At 42.3% G+C, this 13,867-nt stretch overlaps 1 protein-coding gene across 1 annotated transcript in view; it reads right to left on the bottom strand.

Annotated features, from left to right (window-relative positions):
* gek (serine/threonine-protein kinase gek) overlaps positions 1–13,867 on the bottom strand; it is an 83,691-nt gene that overhangs the window by 20,190 nt on the left and 49,634 nt on the right. The window contains 6 exon segments of the mRNA XM_074109510.1: positions 693–714; positions 717–887; positions 2,359–2,525; positions 8,414–8,621; positions 11,679–11,819; positions 12,956–13,082. Of these exon segments, the coding sequence (XP_073965611.1) occupies positions 693–714; positions 717–887; positions 2,359–2,525; positions 8,414–8,621; positions 11,679–11,819; positions 12,956–13,082 (836 nt within the window).

Genomic DNA, 13,867 nt, shown 5'->3' with positions numbered 1-13,867 from the left:
CGCGTGTACTCACAGAGGGCGGGCTGGTCGTGTTCGGGGCGGCGCGGGTCGGGCAGCGCGTGTGCCGCGAACCCCCCGCGGTACCCCAGCAGCAGGCGGCCGCGCGCCAGCTGCCGCTGTGTGCGTGTACTGTGTCCTTGTGTACTCACAGAGGGCGGGCTGGTCGTGGTCGGGGCGGCGCGGGTCGGGCAGCGCGTGTGCCGCGAACCCCCCGCGGTACCCCAGCAGCAGGCGGCCGCGCGCCAGCTGCCGCTGTGTGCGTGTACTGTGTCCTTGTGTACTCACAGAGGGCGGGCTGGTCGTGGTCGGGGCGGCGCGGGTCGGGCAGCGCGTGTGCCGCGAACCCCCCGCGGTACCCCAGCAGCAGGCGGCCGCGCGCCAGCTGCCGCTGTGTGCGTGTACTGTGTCCTTGTGTACTCACAGAGGGCGGGCTGGTCGTGGTCGGGGCGGCGCGGGTCGGGCAGCGCGTGTGCCGCGAACCCCCCGCGGTACCCCAGCAGCAGGCGGCCGCGCGCCAGCTGCCGCTGTGTGCGTGTACTGTGTCCGCGTGTACTCACAGAGGGCGGGCTGGTCGTGGTCGGGGCGGCGCGGGTCGGGCAGCGCGTGTGCCGCGAACCCCCGCGGTACCCCAGCAGCAGGCGGCCGCGCGCCAGCTGCCGCTGTGTGCGTGTACTGTGTCCTTGTGTACTCACAGAGGGCGGGCTGGTCGTGGTCGGGCGGCGCGGGTCGGGCAGCGCGTGTGCCGCGAACCCCCCGCGGTACCCCAGCAGCAGGCGGCCGCGCGCCAGCTGCACGCTGTGGACGGCGCCGGGCGCGCGTAGCTCCGCGATGCGGCAGCGCCGCGCCGCCGTGCGGGTTATCTCGTACACGTTCACTATGTACGCGTTCTGATCACAAATAAACTCGATTAAACTTTGAAGCTCCGAAAAGTCACATTAACCCCTAGACCGCCACACTACGAATGAAGTGACGTGCTCTGTACGCCATAGAAAAACCAGCGACAAATCAACTTGATTTTTAATTCCATTGCAGAAGGATTAGTTTCGAGTTGAATGTTGGTCATGTAGATGACCGTGGCGTGTCTGCCTCGTCCTACCGGCCCTAGATGCACGGAGAGATGCTTATCAGATGCACGGTTTAGGACGCGGCCACATAAAATCGCTCGACGCTCGTTTCCAACGTCAAATCTGGCCACGTGACATATGGCAATAATGCTGAAAATGTTGAGCTTTATCGCAGGAAAAACAAAGCTCTTCAATTTCGGTAAAACATTGTTATTTGTTTTTTTCATTCACTCCCCAATTTCTTTTATTTGTACCACTGCCACGACTGCTACTAAATGAGATTAAGAAATCAGCTTCCAAGGCCAAGATAAATTCTGTAACGCTTACTATTTCTGGTGTACAATAAAGAGTCTTTGAATTGTATTGTATTGTATCAATCCTGCAGGAAGCCATCTTGTCGCTGCTGCTCGACGCTACTTTTTCGAGTCGCGAGAAATTCAAAATCACCTTCAAAATGTGGTCAGGTCACGTGACCAGATTTATCGCTGCAATCGAACGACGAGCGACTGTATGTGGGGGCACCTTTATTGTGTCAGATATTAGTACCTACTTACTAGTGACTGTACAGAATGACGTTTTGAGCAACGGTCCCTTAGCGTGTCGGAATTGACAAAAACACGCGGCTTGCAACTTACGACATTGCAGCGATTATTCGCTGTCTCAGTGTCACTGCGATATCGCTAACATATCAATAGTATTAGAGACCTTACGTTGCGCTCACGCCGCGATCCGGCCATGTTTAAACCGCCGTTACAAACACTAATGGGCACAGACTCTGATATATTATTTTTGTATTTAATATGAAAATCGCAAATATAGTGTTATTCAATACGCGAAAAATATGGTCAACCAAAAGCGTATATCCTCTTGAGGCCTCGCGTACTTTATAAAGGACCAATTAAAACTAAGAATAACGGCCGAATGTGGCCGGCCCCTAATCTTTGTAATACCTTCGCCATGCTATTTATTATCCTACTAATATTATAAATGCGAATGTTAGTGAGTGAGTATGTTTGTTACTCCTTCACGCTGAAACGGCTGGACGGATTTGGATGAAATTTGGTATGTAGACCGATATTCCCGTGATAGGGATAAAATCTCGAAATAACAACCCCTGGACTTAGAGTCATGAAATTTGACATGACTGTTTTTAATTAAACATCAATGAAAACCACGATTTAATTTGCACGAATTCCCACGGGAATTAAAAAAAAAATCCGTAATTTCAATTCAGCTGCTATGCTCTAATGATTTACACATTAGTAGATAATACAAGAGAGTGGAAGGCAGTGACCTGCCGTTTGCAGACGACAGCGAACCCGTAGGTATTGTGTTTGAGCTGTCCCGCGGCGAGCAGCACGCAGCCCTTGGACTCGGCCAGCTTGACGCACTCCACCTCGGAGCACTCCAGCGCCCGCAGCGGCACCAGCCGCACGTGCCGCCCGCGACCCGCTATCACCACTGGAACAAACACCACGTATTGCCATAATGAGGGCTATCGCGAATGAATTCGCCGCTAGAGGCGCTAGTGTAGCGTGAGGTCTCCGAAATGTCAAATCTCATAGTTTTTGGGTGAGCTACGCGGGTTTATTTATGCGTTACGGGGCAATAAATGTCTGTGTTTTGAGACAGTTTTTTCTTTCGGAAACTTTTGTCCTCCCTTTTTTTCCGAACAAAACGAGACTAAGCAACACTGTGGTTGCTGGATATTTTTATGGTACGGTTTTAAGGTGCATTAAATATGATTTTAATCGTAAACTTTGTTTTAAGGAATGGATGGATAAAAATTGATAGAGTTTAGCAAGCTACCAATAAAACAGTAAGATTTCTGTAACACTATTGAATATATTTAGGTGGTAGTTCTATTTACTTGACATACCCAACTGACATAACAGAAAATCTTCTAAACAAACCATAGATGAAACTAAATACTACAAACCTCTTTCATGTAAAATTACAATCCTAACACTCCCACTAATTTTACATCAAGTAAATAAAACATATTGACAATGTATTCTTCTAATGAAAAACAACAATAAAATATAAGGTAAAACACAATCCAGTTAGGTATGGACAAAACTGACCTCCCACTATTTAATTAGACCCATTCGTCGTTAAACATAAAACTCGGTTTCTATTAATAGAGAACTTTTGACAAGGAAGTGCTTTTGTTAAAAAATCTGCCAACTGGCTAGAGCTTTCAATGTATTCTACTGTCAATGTTCCTTGCTCAACCTTTTCTCTAATAAACTTGTACCTTACATCAATGTGTTTTGATCTCTGGTGATATACCGGATTGCAAATTAATCGTATAGCGGCTTGATTATCTACAAAAAGCTTTATAGAATTTTGGTGCTCTCCTAACTCATACAAGAACTGCTTGAGCCATAGGAGTTCCTTTGTGGCATCGCAAGCAGCCATGAACTCAGCTTCCATAGTGGATAACGCAATGGTTTGCTGCTTACGGCTTGTCCAAGTGATTGGTCCATTATTCATTAAAAACAAATAACCGGTTGTTGACTTCCTTGACTCTACGTCACTAGCATAATCAGAATCTGAGTAACCCACTAGATCAGCATTTCCTTTATACTCTATTCCAAAATGTCTTGTTCCAATTAAATACTGAATTATTTGCTTAACTGCTTTCACGTGATTAGAGTTCGGGTTATTAACATACCGGCAAACTAAATTTACGGCATACGAGATATCTGGTCGTGAGACTAAAGCCAAAAACAGCAAAGAACCTACTGCCTCCCTGTAAGGAAAACTGACAGACTCTTTCTCTTCTCCATCTGAGCTTTTCAATACAACATTGCAATCTATAGGCGTAGAGCAAGCACTAGCACCAGACATATTGAACTTTTTTATAATCTGGTCTATATAATTTGTTTGACTTACACGGATAGACTTTTCAGTTCTCCTTATCTCTAATCCAACATAGCAATTCAAGTCTAGAACTTTTATATCAAAAGTTGTTTTAAGTGACTTAATAACAAAATCAAGGGTATCATTATTTGAAGCAAATATCAGCCCGTCATCTACGTAAAGTATTAACAACACCCTTTCATTATTAAGACGACTGCTGAATACACAACTATCTGAGTCCAGTTGTAAAAACCCGAATGATTTCAGAAAGCTGGTGAACTTAATGTTCCAACACCGAGGCGCTTGTTTGAGTCCATACAGAGATTTATTAAGTTTGCACACTTTACCAGCTTCAGCATACACTCCTTTTGGAATCTCCATCACAATATCTTCTTCGAGGTCTCCATACAGGAATGCTGTCTTTACATCGAATTGTACTATTTCGTAATTATATTTGGCAGCCATGCTTAATAACATTCTGATTGAATCATATCTAGTTGTTGGCGCAAATGTCTCAGAATAGTCAATGTCCTTAACTTGACTAAACCCTCTAGCACACAGTCGTGCTTTATATTTCTCGACTTTACCATCTTTATTCTTCTTAATTTTAAAAATCCACTTTGACGTAATTGCTTTTTTATCAGTTTTGTCTATGATAGTCCACGTATTATTTTCTTCATGAGCTTTAAGCTCTTCTTTGATTGCTGCTAACCATTTGTCAGACTCTTTGCATTTTATCGCCTCGTCATAAGTGGGCGGTTCGTAGGACTCAATCAAATTAGCCTCATAATTTATGGGCCTTCTAGGTCGTAGAGTCATTGTAGGAACGCCTGGCGCGTCACGTACTGCTTGAGGAGGTTCATAATTCAAGTCACTTTCATCACTGCTTCTTAAACTCTCATAACTAGTGTCACCTTCCTCTTGTGACTGTGGGCTTGACGGCTCTTCTAAAGTTGGATTTTGCTCTGAGGTCTTATCACAAGAAGATTCACCAAACTCAATTGTAACAGGTTCCTTACTGAAAGAAACATCAGTAGTTTCGTCAAAAGTTACATCGCGAGAAATTCTTACTTTATTTGTGTCAGGGTCAAACATTCTATAGTTTTGATTTTCATAACCTACTAAAATCATCTTTTGGCTTTTCTTCTCCCATTTTGTTCTACATGCGTCTGGAATATGAACATAACCAATTGATCCAAATATTTTCAGATGTTGTAAATTTGGTTTTTCACTCGACCAGATTTCAACTGGTGATATATTCGGGGTCTGGCTAGAAGATGTCCTGTTCAACAGATACACCGCACAACCCACGGCTTCTGCCCACAGATTCATGGGCAAACTGCGTCCATAAAGCATTGTACGAGCACTTTCAACAATCGTGCGTAATTCTCTCTCTGCCCGTCCATTTTGCTGAGGTGTGTACGGTGCAGTACACTCGTGCACAATTCCATTTTGATTAAGAAATTCTTTAAAATTATTATTGACATACTCTGTGCCATTATCAGAGTGTAAGATGCCTACGTTATGACCAAATTTGTTAAGTACAATAGCGTTAAATGTTTTAAAATGATCCAACACCTCAGTTTTGTGCCTCATGAAGCAAACATACAAGTAACTCGAAGCTGCATCTTTAAAAAGGACAAAATATCTCATACCTTGCACCGAAGACTCACTCATAGGCCCGCAGACATCGCTGTAGACCAGGTCTCCCGGCCGAGCTCACCTCGATGAGAACTACGGAATGGAATACGTGTTTGCTTTCCATACATGCAAGCTTCACAAACAAATTTTTCTAAATCATTCTCGTTGCACTGAAGCTGTCCATTTTTAATCATATTTCTTATTTCTTTCACATTTAAGTGTCCAAGTCTTTCATGCCAAACCTTCAAACTTCCTTCTGAGGCTTGAACTGTATTACAACTTGCACTGATAACTGTTTTAAAATTCATTTCATAAAGATTATTCGACTTTTGAGTTGCAGTTAAAACTATTTCATCGTCTTTATAGATCAGTGCAGATATGTCTTTCTTCAGTATTACAAAACCTAAACGCATGGCGGCTCCTTCAGAGAATAAGTTCCTGCGAAGTTCTGGTATATACAAAACTTCTTTTAAAATATTAGTCTCCCATTGTCCATTAAGACATTTCTTTATCAGCACTGTGCCAATGCCTTTTACTTTAAGTTCGAGTTGATTTCCTAATTTCACCATTCTGTTGCAACCACTGCTATATTCTTGCAGATGCAGGAAGAAATCCTTTCTATAGGTCATGTGTACAGATGCTCCACTATCTAGTAACCAAACATCATCATTACAATCAGTGGCAGCACAGGCATTCTCAACTACATGGAATGCTACCATGTTACTCTTGTTGTCTTGATTGGAATTGAAAGGTCTCGGTCCTGGTTTCCTTGCACGACAATCTCTAGCAAAATGGCCGCGCTTATTGCAATTATAGCAGACAAAGCGTTGACGAGTATTCGCAGCGTCATCATGACTCTGTTTCTGTTTCTCCTGGGCCGTCACAAGGGCCACTTCGTTTTGTTCTTCAGCTGTCAGACTGGCTTCTTCATCCATGAGTCGAGCAGTGAGGTTGTGAATTGTTTGCTGAGTTTTCTCAAGCGACATCCACGCCTGTCTTAGGGAGCGGTACTTTGACGGTAAAGTACTAATAATTTTAGTAATAATAGCAGTCTCGCTTATTGTTTCACCACTATCCTTAAGCTGTTGTGCCAGGCTCTCGACTTTAGAAATATGTTGTGCTACACCATCTGACAGATTCATCTTGTAGTTATAGAATCTCTCATGGACCAACATTTTGTTGAATTCGGACTTTTGCTCATAAATCGATTCAAGCTTATCCATAATTTGCTTCGCATTCTCGCAATTTTCAATTAGCGCAATTTGTCTGTAATCCATTGCAGACGTTATAATAAACATCGCCGCGCCGTCATTTTTCTTCCACTCTTCAATTTCTTTCGTATCTTTCGGTTTCTCCATACTAATGTCTATACCCTTTGCTCGTAATGCGCATTTAATTTGGAACCTCCACTGACGAAAATTATTTCCATCAAAGCGCTCTACATTCATTTTTAATCCTGAAACTTCCATTTTCACCATTGACAGGAAAAAAAATCACTTCATATTTCACTTTATTTTATACCGAGATAAATATACTTCACTGCTCTTTACTAGTTTTATTGATGCTGGGCCACATAACCTGATAGAGTTCAGCAAGCTACCAATAAAACAGTAAGATTTCTGTAACACTATTGAATATATTTAGCTGGTAGTTCTATTTACTTGACATACCCAACTGACATAACAGAAAATCTTCTAAACAAACCATAGATGAAACTAAATACTACAAACCTCTTTCATGTAAAATTACAATCCTAACAGACTGGAAGCCACACTTAAAAATCTCACGCAACTGTGCGCCATCTAGTGAGACAAAAAACGATAGCCCTCATTCAAAATGTGCCCTGATTCAACTCTTCTTAAATATATATGTCGTGGATTGCAATAATCAAGCCTTATAGGATTGGCAATTGACTATTACAACATCGAAATGGCGGCGAACGCCGTGTGACGTAACTACCGGTTGCGGTGCACGTGGACGGGCTCGTTGGCCGGAACGTCATTCTACTTCGGACCATAGGGACGACAAAACCTGGCTAATGACTCTGTCGGTTCGTCTATCGATTAGCTCTGTACATACCCTGATTGGTTCAGTGATTTAATTATTATAGGTTGGTGAAATAAAAGACCTGCACTCCAAAAGAAGTTCTTATTGAAGCTCTCACTCAAGTACCTACATCATGAACGCATCCTGACGGCGAGACGGAAGTACTCTCATTTCATCCATCATCATCATCTCATCTCTCCTCTCCGCTCTCGTCGACATATAAGTTAATGTGTCTACTCCAATAATTATTCGTTATAGACTTTTATTTTCTTTAAAAACCGTTAATAAACATTGATTCCTTTTAAAAAAATACAAAAGTCTATCACGAATAATTATTGAAGTACACACATTAATTTATATATAAAGAAGAGTTCTATCAGACTACATTTTTAATTTTCATTCAAATTTTATGGAATAATCGAGAAAAACTAACAAAAATGCTACGTTGCCAGCTCAGCAGATATAAACGCTCTTAACCCGTCACGCATCCTAGAGACTACATTAGTCCCCAACTTTTTTGTGCGGGAAATGTCCTAGAGACTACGTATTAATGAAAATATTGTATTATTGCAACTTTTTTTACACTCTGAGGCACATTATTGAAGTTTTAGTACGGAACCTTATTTTTTTCAGGTAATAAATATAGCCTTATGGCACTGGAATAATTTTGCATTCTAATAGTGAAAGAATTTTTAAAATCGGTCTAGTAGTTTTTGAGTTAATTCGTAACAAACATCCTCCATCCAAATCATTCCTCTTTATAATATTATTAGTAAGTATAGATATAGATGACATACCCAGCAGCTGTTCCTCGGGCACGTAAGCCGCCTGCGCGACGGGCGCGTGCTGGCGGCGCGGCGTGATCTCTCCCCGCTCCAGGTCTATGAGCGCGAGCCCCGCGTCGCCGCCCACGCAGAAGCGAGAGCCCTCCAGTACGCAGGCGCAGAGCGCGCCGCGGACCGCCGCCGCCGCCATCGAGTCTACTATCACGCACGCGCTGTACACCTGCGGAGCGGAGAGATGGAGCTTTCGTGATTTTCACTCATATAGGTCGATTCACGAGAGATTCAAGAATGAATTGAATGAGTGAATGACAAGACTATTGAAATGACGACATAAATCCTACTAATATTCCTACTAATATTATAAATGCGAAAGTTTGTGAGTGAGTGAGTGAGTGAGTGAGTGAGTATGTTTGTTACTCTTTCACGCTGAAACGGCTGAACGGATTTGGATGAAATTTGGTATGTAGATAGCTGAACATCTGGAATAAAACATAGGCTACTTTTTATCCCGATATTCCCACGGGATAGGGATAAAATCTCGAAATAACGAAATAACAACCGCTGGGTTTATAGTCATGAAATCTGGTAAGTAGGTAGCTGGACTTCTGGAATAACACATAAGTAGTCTACTTTCTATCGCGATATTCCCACGGGATAAAATGTTGAAATTTCAAACGCTGGGTTTAGTCTTGAAATTTTGGTCAGTTGTTCGTGAGGAAACCTGCACAACCCTGCAAAGGTATTCAATGGTATGTGTGAAGTTCCCATCCCGCATTGGGCGCGCGTGGGAACTACGGTCCAAGCCCTCTAATTCTGAGAGGACGCCTGTGCCCAACAGTGCCCAGCAGGACTAGGATAGGCTGGGATGATGATGATGATGATGTTCTTAACACAAAACCCTCAATTTCAATCACAAAATCTAGAAAAAAATATATACATACGTATATGAAGAACATAATAGGATTTAATAGGAAGGAAATTTGAGAGAGAGAGAGAGAGAGAGAGAGAGATATTTGTTTACAAAAAATTGACACACGAGCGATTAATATTTTGCTTTCGAAACCCACAAAATTGCACCGAGCTTACAATTACTTATAAAAACATCCAAAAGATGGCGCTGCCTGTAGACTACATCACGCTATCGTTTGACTTACTTGGAATCTATAAGTAATTTGAAGCAATAATCCTACTTCCTACTTATCCTTACTATTATAAAGGGAAAGTGAGTTTGTTTGTTTGTTTGATTGTTTGTTTGTTTGTTTGTTTGTTACGCTTTCACGCCGTAACTACTGCACCGATTCCTATGAAACTTTGCATACGTCATATTAGAGGTCCAGAATAAATAATAGGATATTTTTTATCCCGAAAAAAATTGCCATTCCCAAGGGATGACCAAAAGTTTGTTTTTGTATTCTAACCGCGGAGCTGACTGAGCTGACTTAATAATGTGTTAAAAAGCATGCTTGCTTGCTTGCTGCACCATTTCTTGCATAATCACATGCTTGCTTACACGATTGCTTCCACGCTTGCTTGCATGATTTAATGCATGCTTGCTTGCATGCTTGCTTGCATGCTTGAATGCAGGCTTGAATGCATGCTTACTACTAGAACTATTTCTTGCAAAATTTCATGCTTGCTTGCATGCTTGAATGCATGCTCGAATGCATGCTTGCTTGCACTATTCCTTGCATAATTACATGCTTGCTTACATGCTCACTTACATGCTCACTTGCATGCCTTCTTGCATGCCTGCTTGCATATTTGTTTGCCTGCTTGCATGTTTGTTTTCTTGCATGCTTGCATGCTTGCTTGCATGCTTGCTTGCATGCTTGCTTGCATGCTTGCTTGCAGCAGAGCTTGCAACATTCCTTGCATAATTACATGCTTACTTACATGCTCACTTTCATGCTTGCTTGCATGCTTGCTTGCATGCTTGCTTGCATGCTTGCTTGCATGCTTGCTTGCATGTTTGCTTGCATCCTTGCTTGCATGCTTGCTTGCATGATTTCTTGCATGCTTGCTTGCATGATTTCTTGCATGCTTGCTTGCATGCTTGCTTGCATGCTTGCTTGCATGCTTGCTTGCATGCTTGAATGCATGTTTGCTTGCATGCTCGAATGCATGCTTACTACTAGCACTATTTCTTGCAAAATTACATGCTTGCTTGCATGCTTGCTTGCATGCTTGAATGCAGCTTTGAATGCATGCTTGCTTGCATGCTTGCTTGCATGCTTGCTTGCATGCTTGCTTGCATGCTTGCTTGCATGCTTGCTTGCATGCTTGCTTGCATGCTTGCTTGCATGCTTGCTTGCATGCTTGCTTGCATGCTTGAATGCATGTTTGCTTGCATGCTCGAATGCATGCTTACTACTAGCACTATTTCTTGCAAAATTACGTGCTTGCTTGCATGCTTGAATGCAGCTTGAATGCATGCTTGCTTGCATGCTCGAATTCATGCTTGCTTGCACTATTCCTTGCATAATATAATTACATGCTTCCTTACATGCTTGCTTGCATGCTGACTTGCATGCTTACTTGCACGCTTGCTTGCATGCTTTAATGCATGTTTGCTTGCATGCTCGAATGCATGCTTGCTTGCACTATTCCTTACATACTTGCATGCTTGCTTGCATGCTAGAATGCAGCTTTGAATGCATGCTTGCTTGCATGCTCGAATGCATGCTTGCTTGCACTATTCCTTGCATAATTACATGCTTCCTTACATGCTCACTTGCATGCTTGCTTGCATGCTAGAATGCAACTTTGAATGCATGTTTGCTTGCATGCTCGAATGCATGATTGCTTGCACTATTCCTTGCATAATTACATGCTTGCTTGCATACCCATTTATGATCCATACTCAATAACTTAAACGTTGATCAACGTGATTTTTAGCATAGAAATAGTTTATGGGCCAGAGAGTGACATAGGCTACTTTTTATCCCGAAAATATGCACAGTTCCTGAGGGAACAGCGCGGGATAATCGAATTCCACGCGGACGAAATCGCGGGCAGAGGCTAGTTAGTATATATGTAGTTTGCTAATTGGCCCGTACAATAAATACTTTACAAACAATGTAATAATAAACATACCCCAGAAAACTTACTAGAAAATTAAAATTGTGCTTGATTAATCCACCATTTCATAACTTGAATATTTTGATAACGTACTTATATGAAAAGAAAATGAAGCCTATTTTTTTTAATGTATGAAACTGTCATCCTAAACCCGTGCAAGGGCTCTAAAATATATTCAGCCGCACACTTGTCAACTTACGCATTTATCGGGCAGATTGTTCCTCTTCAATATCCTATGTAGTTCGCTGAGGGCGACCACCCATTTCGTTTTCTCCGACTCGGACTCCGCCAGCATGAGCGTGTGAGATCGCTTGCCGCCTTCCAGTTGCGACGTTGATATCTGGAAATTGGTTTTATTTACGTTACTCATATTATGCTAATAAACATATTGTTTTATAACATTGCTTGTCTAAAAATGGTTTAATTATTTACAACATAACAAAGTACAGTCACCAGCATTAATATCTGCCACAGCGGAGCGTGCAAAAATATCTGATACGTCCTTCCGGCCCTAGGAATAAAGTCGTATCAGATATTTATGCACGCTTGTTGTGTCAGTTATTGGTGCTGGTGACTGTACCAGTAATTTTCATCCAATTAAATGTATTCAATTAAAAACGCAAACATATTTTTTTTATTCTACTGGATGGCAAACGAGCAAGTGGGTCTCCTGATGGTAAGAGATCAACGCCGCCCATAAACATCTGCAACACCAGGGGTATTGCAGATGCGTTCCCAACCTAGAGGCATAAGATGGGATACCCCAAGTGCCAGTAATTTCACCGGCTGTCTTACTCTCTCCACGCCGAAACACAACAGTGCAAGCACTGCTGCTTCACGGCAGGATTAGCGAGTTTCTTTTTACCGGTGAAATTCAAGTGGCCCTTATATTCTTTTGAGTGGTATACATAGGTTCTTAACCTCTTGACCGCCACACTACGAATGAAGTTACGGGCTCTGTACGCCACAGAAAAACCAACGACAATTTTTAATTATGAAGTTGAATGTTGGTCATAGATGACCGTGGCATGTGAGGCATTCCATTGGCTGTCACGACTGGATGACTGGGGCGGTTAAAAGGTTAATAATTTAAGAGTCTATGCACACCTAAATTTGCACAATAACGTAGGAGACAAACTAAAACGAATAGAAATAGAGCGAGACCTTTTAGTTTTTGCGTGCCAGTGGTAGATTTTTTGACATTCATTTAATGTTTCTTAGTCTAAATTGAACAAAGGCATTTTGACTTTGACGTTTTCGTAAATCTAGTATAGGCAGTGCCACCAAGTTGACGTTACGCACACAAGATGTCATGTAATTACAGCGCTATTTTCACATTCACTCATTCATTTCATTCATTCTTTCATGCAATCAGTCATGTAGCCGTGTGTGTAATCATTCAGTTGCAACTCTCGTGGCACTATGTACAACAGGGTGGTCGCTGACGTCACCATTCTTCGTATGAAAGCAACCTACCCTAAATATACAAGGTATGTCCCTTTTGTTGGCGTGTATGACGTCCGAGTCCTTCACGGAGGCCACGCTGAAGTCGGGATCCCGCATGTCCAGCACTTGGCTCACGCACACGGACGGCAGCGCGTTTCTGAAACAAACAGTTGCATTCAATACTTTTATCTACACCCATGACCAGCATTACGACATTGGATTCTATTATGAACACGGCTGTATCGTAATGAGATTTCATACATCATTACAGCACGGGGGGGGGGGGGGGGCACGACCACGTGCAGCAGCAGGTCGTCGCGGGCGCAGCTCGTGGGGCAGACATACCTACCTAGTTAGAGTTAATGCAGGTCATTCTCAATGGTTCGCGGAACACATGATAGAGGATTTAATATATGGATATAGATAAAATATTGTATGCAACTGTACGTAATTAGGCCTTAAAACACTCATGTGACCCTATTACGAAACTCGGCTACGCATAATACCACACTCGTGTTTTAAGGACCCCTATTACGATACAGTTGAATAAAATACTATTAATCAACTCGCAGGTTATTAGTACAGCAGCAGTAGCGGATGAGATGCTACGGCGTTCAAAATGATCTGATACACGATTCTACTGCCGAGGTAATAAGTGTTTAGATCATTTTGGGCACCACAACCACTCATCTAATTCTGCTGCTGACTGTACAATCTTTCCAATCGAATGACCCGCTATCAGTGGTCGGGTTGGCTTGAATATGTGTGTAGATTCGAGTGTCAATACAAGTATGGAAAAATAATAAGAACAGTAAGCAAACGCCTAAATTAAAAATGTTTTTTTTACAATGTCTTATTGTACAGTCTTATTAATTTCAGAATCAACATAGAATATTTTTAGGTTTTATATTTATGTGACAGTTAGTCTGTTTGTTTCTTCGA

The sequence above is a fragment of the Choristoneura fumiferana genome, chromosome 29, assembly GCF_025370935.1.
Source record: "Choristoneura fumiferana chromosome 29, NRCan_CFum_1, whole genome shotgun sequence".
Taxonomy (NCBI): Eukaryota; Metazoa; Arthropoda; class Insecta; order Lepidoptera; family Tortricidae; genus Choristoneura; species Choristoneura fumiferana.
Note: the sequence above shows the minus strand (reverse complement) of the source record. Positions and strands in the feature narration are given on the sequence as shown.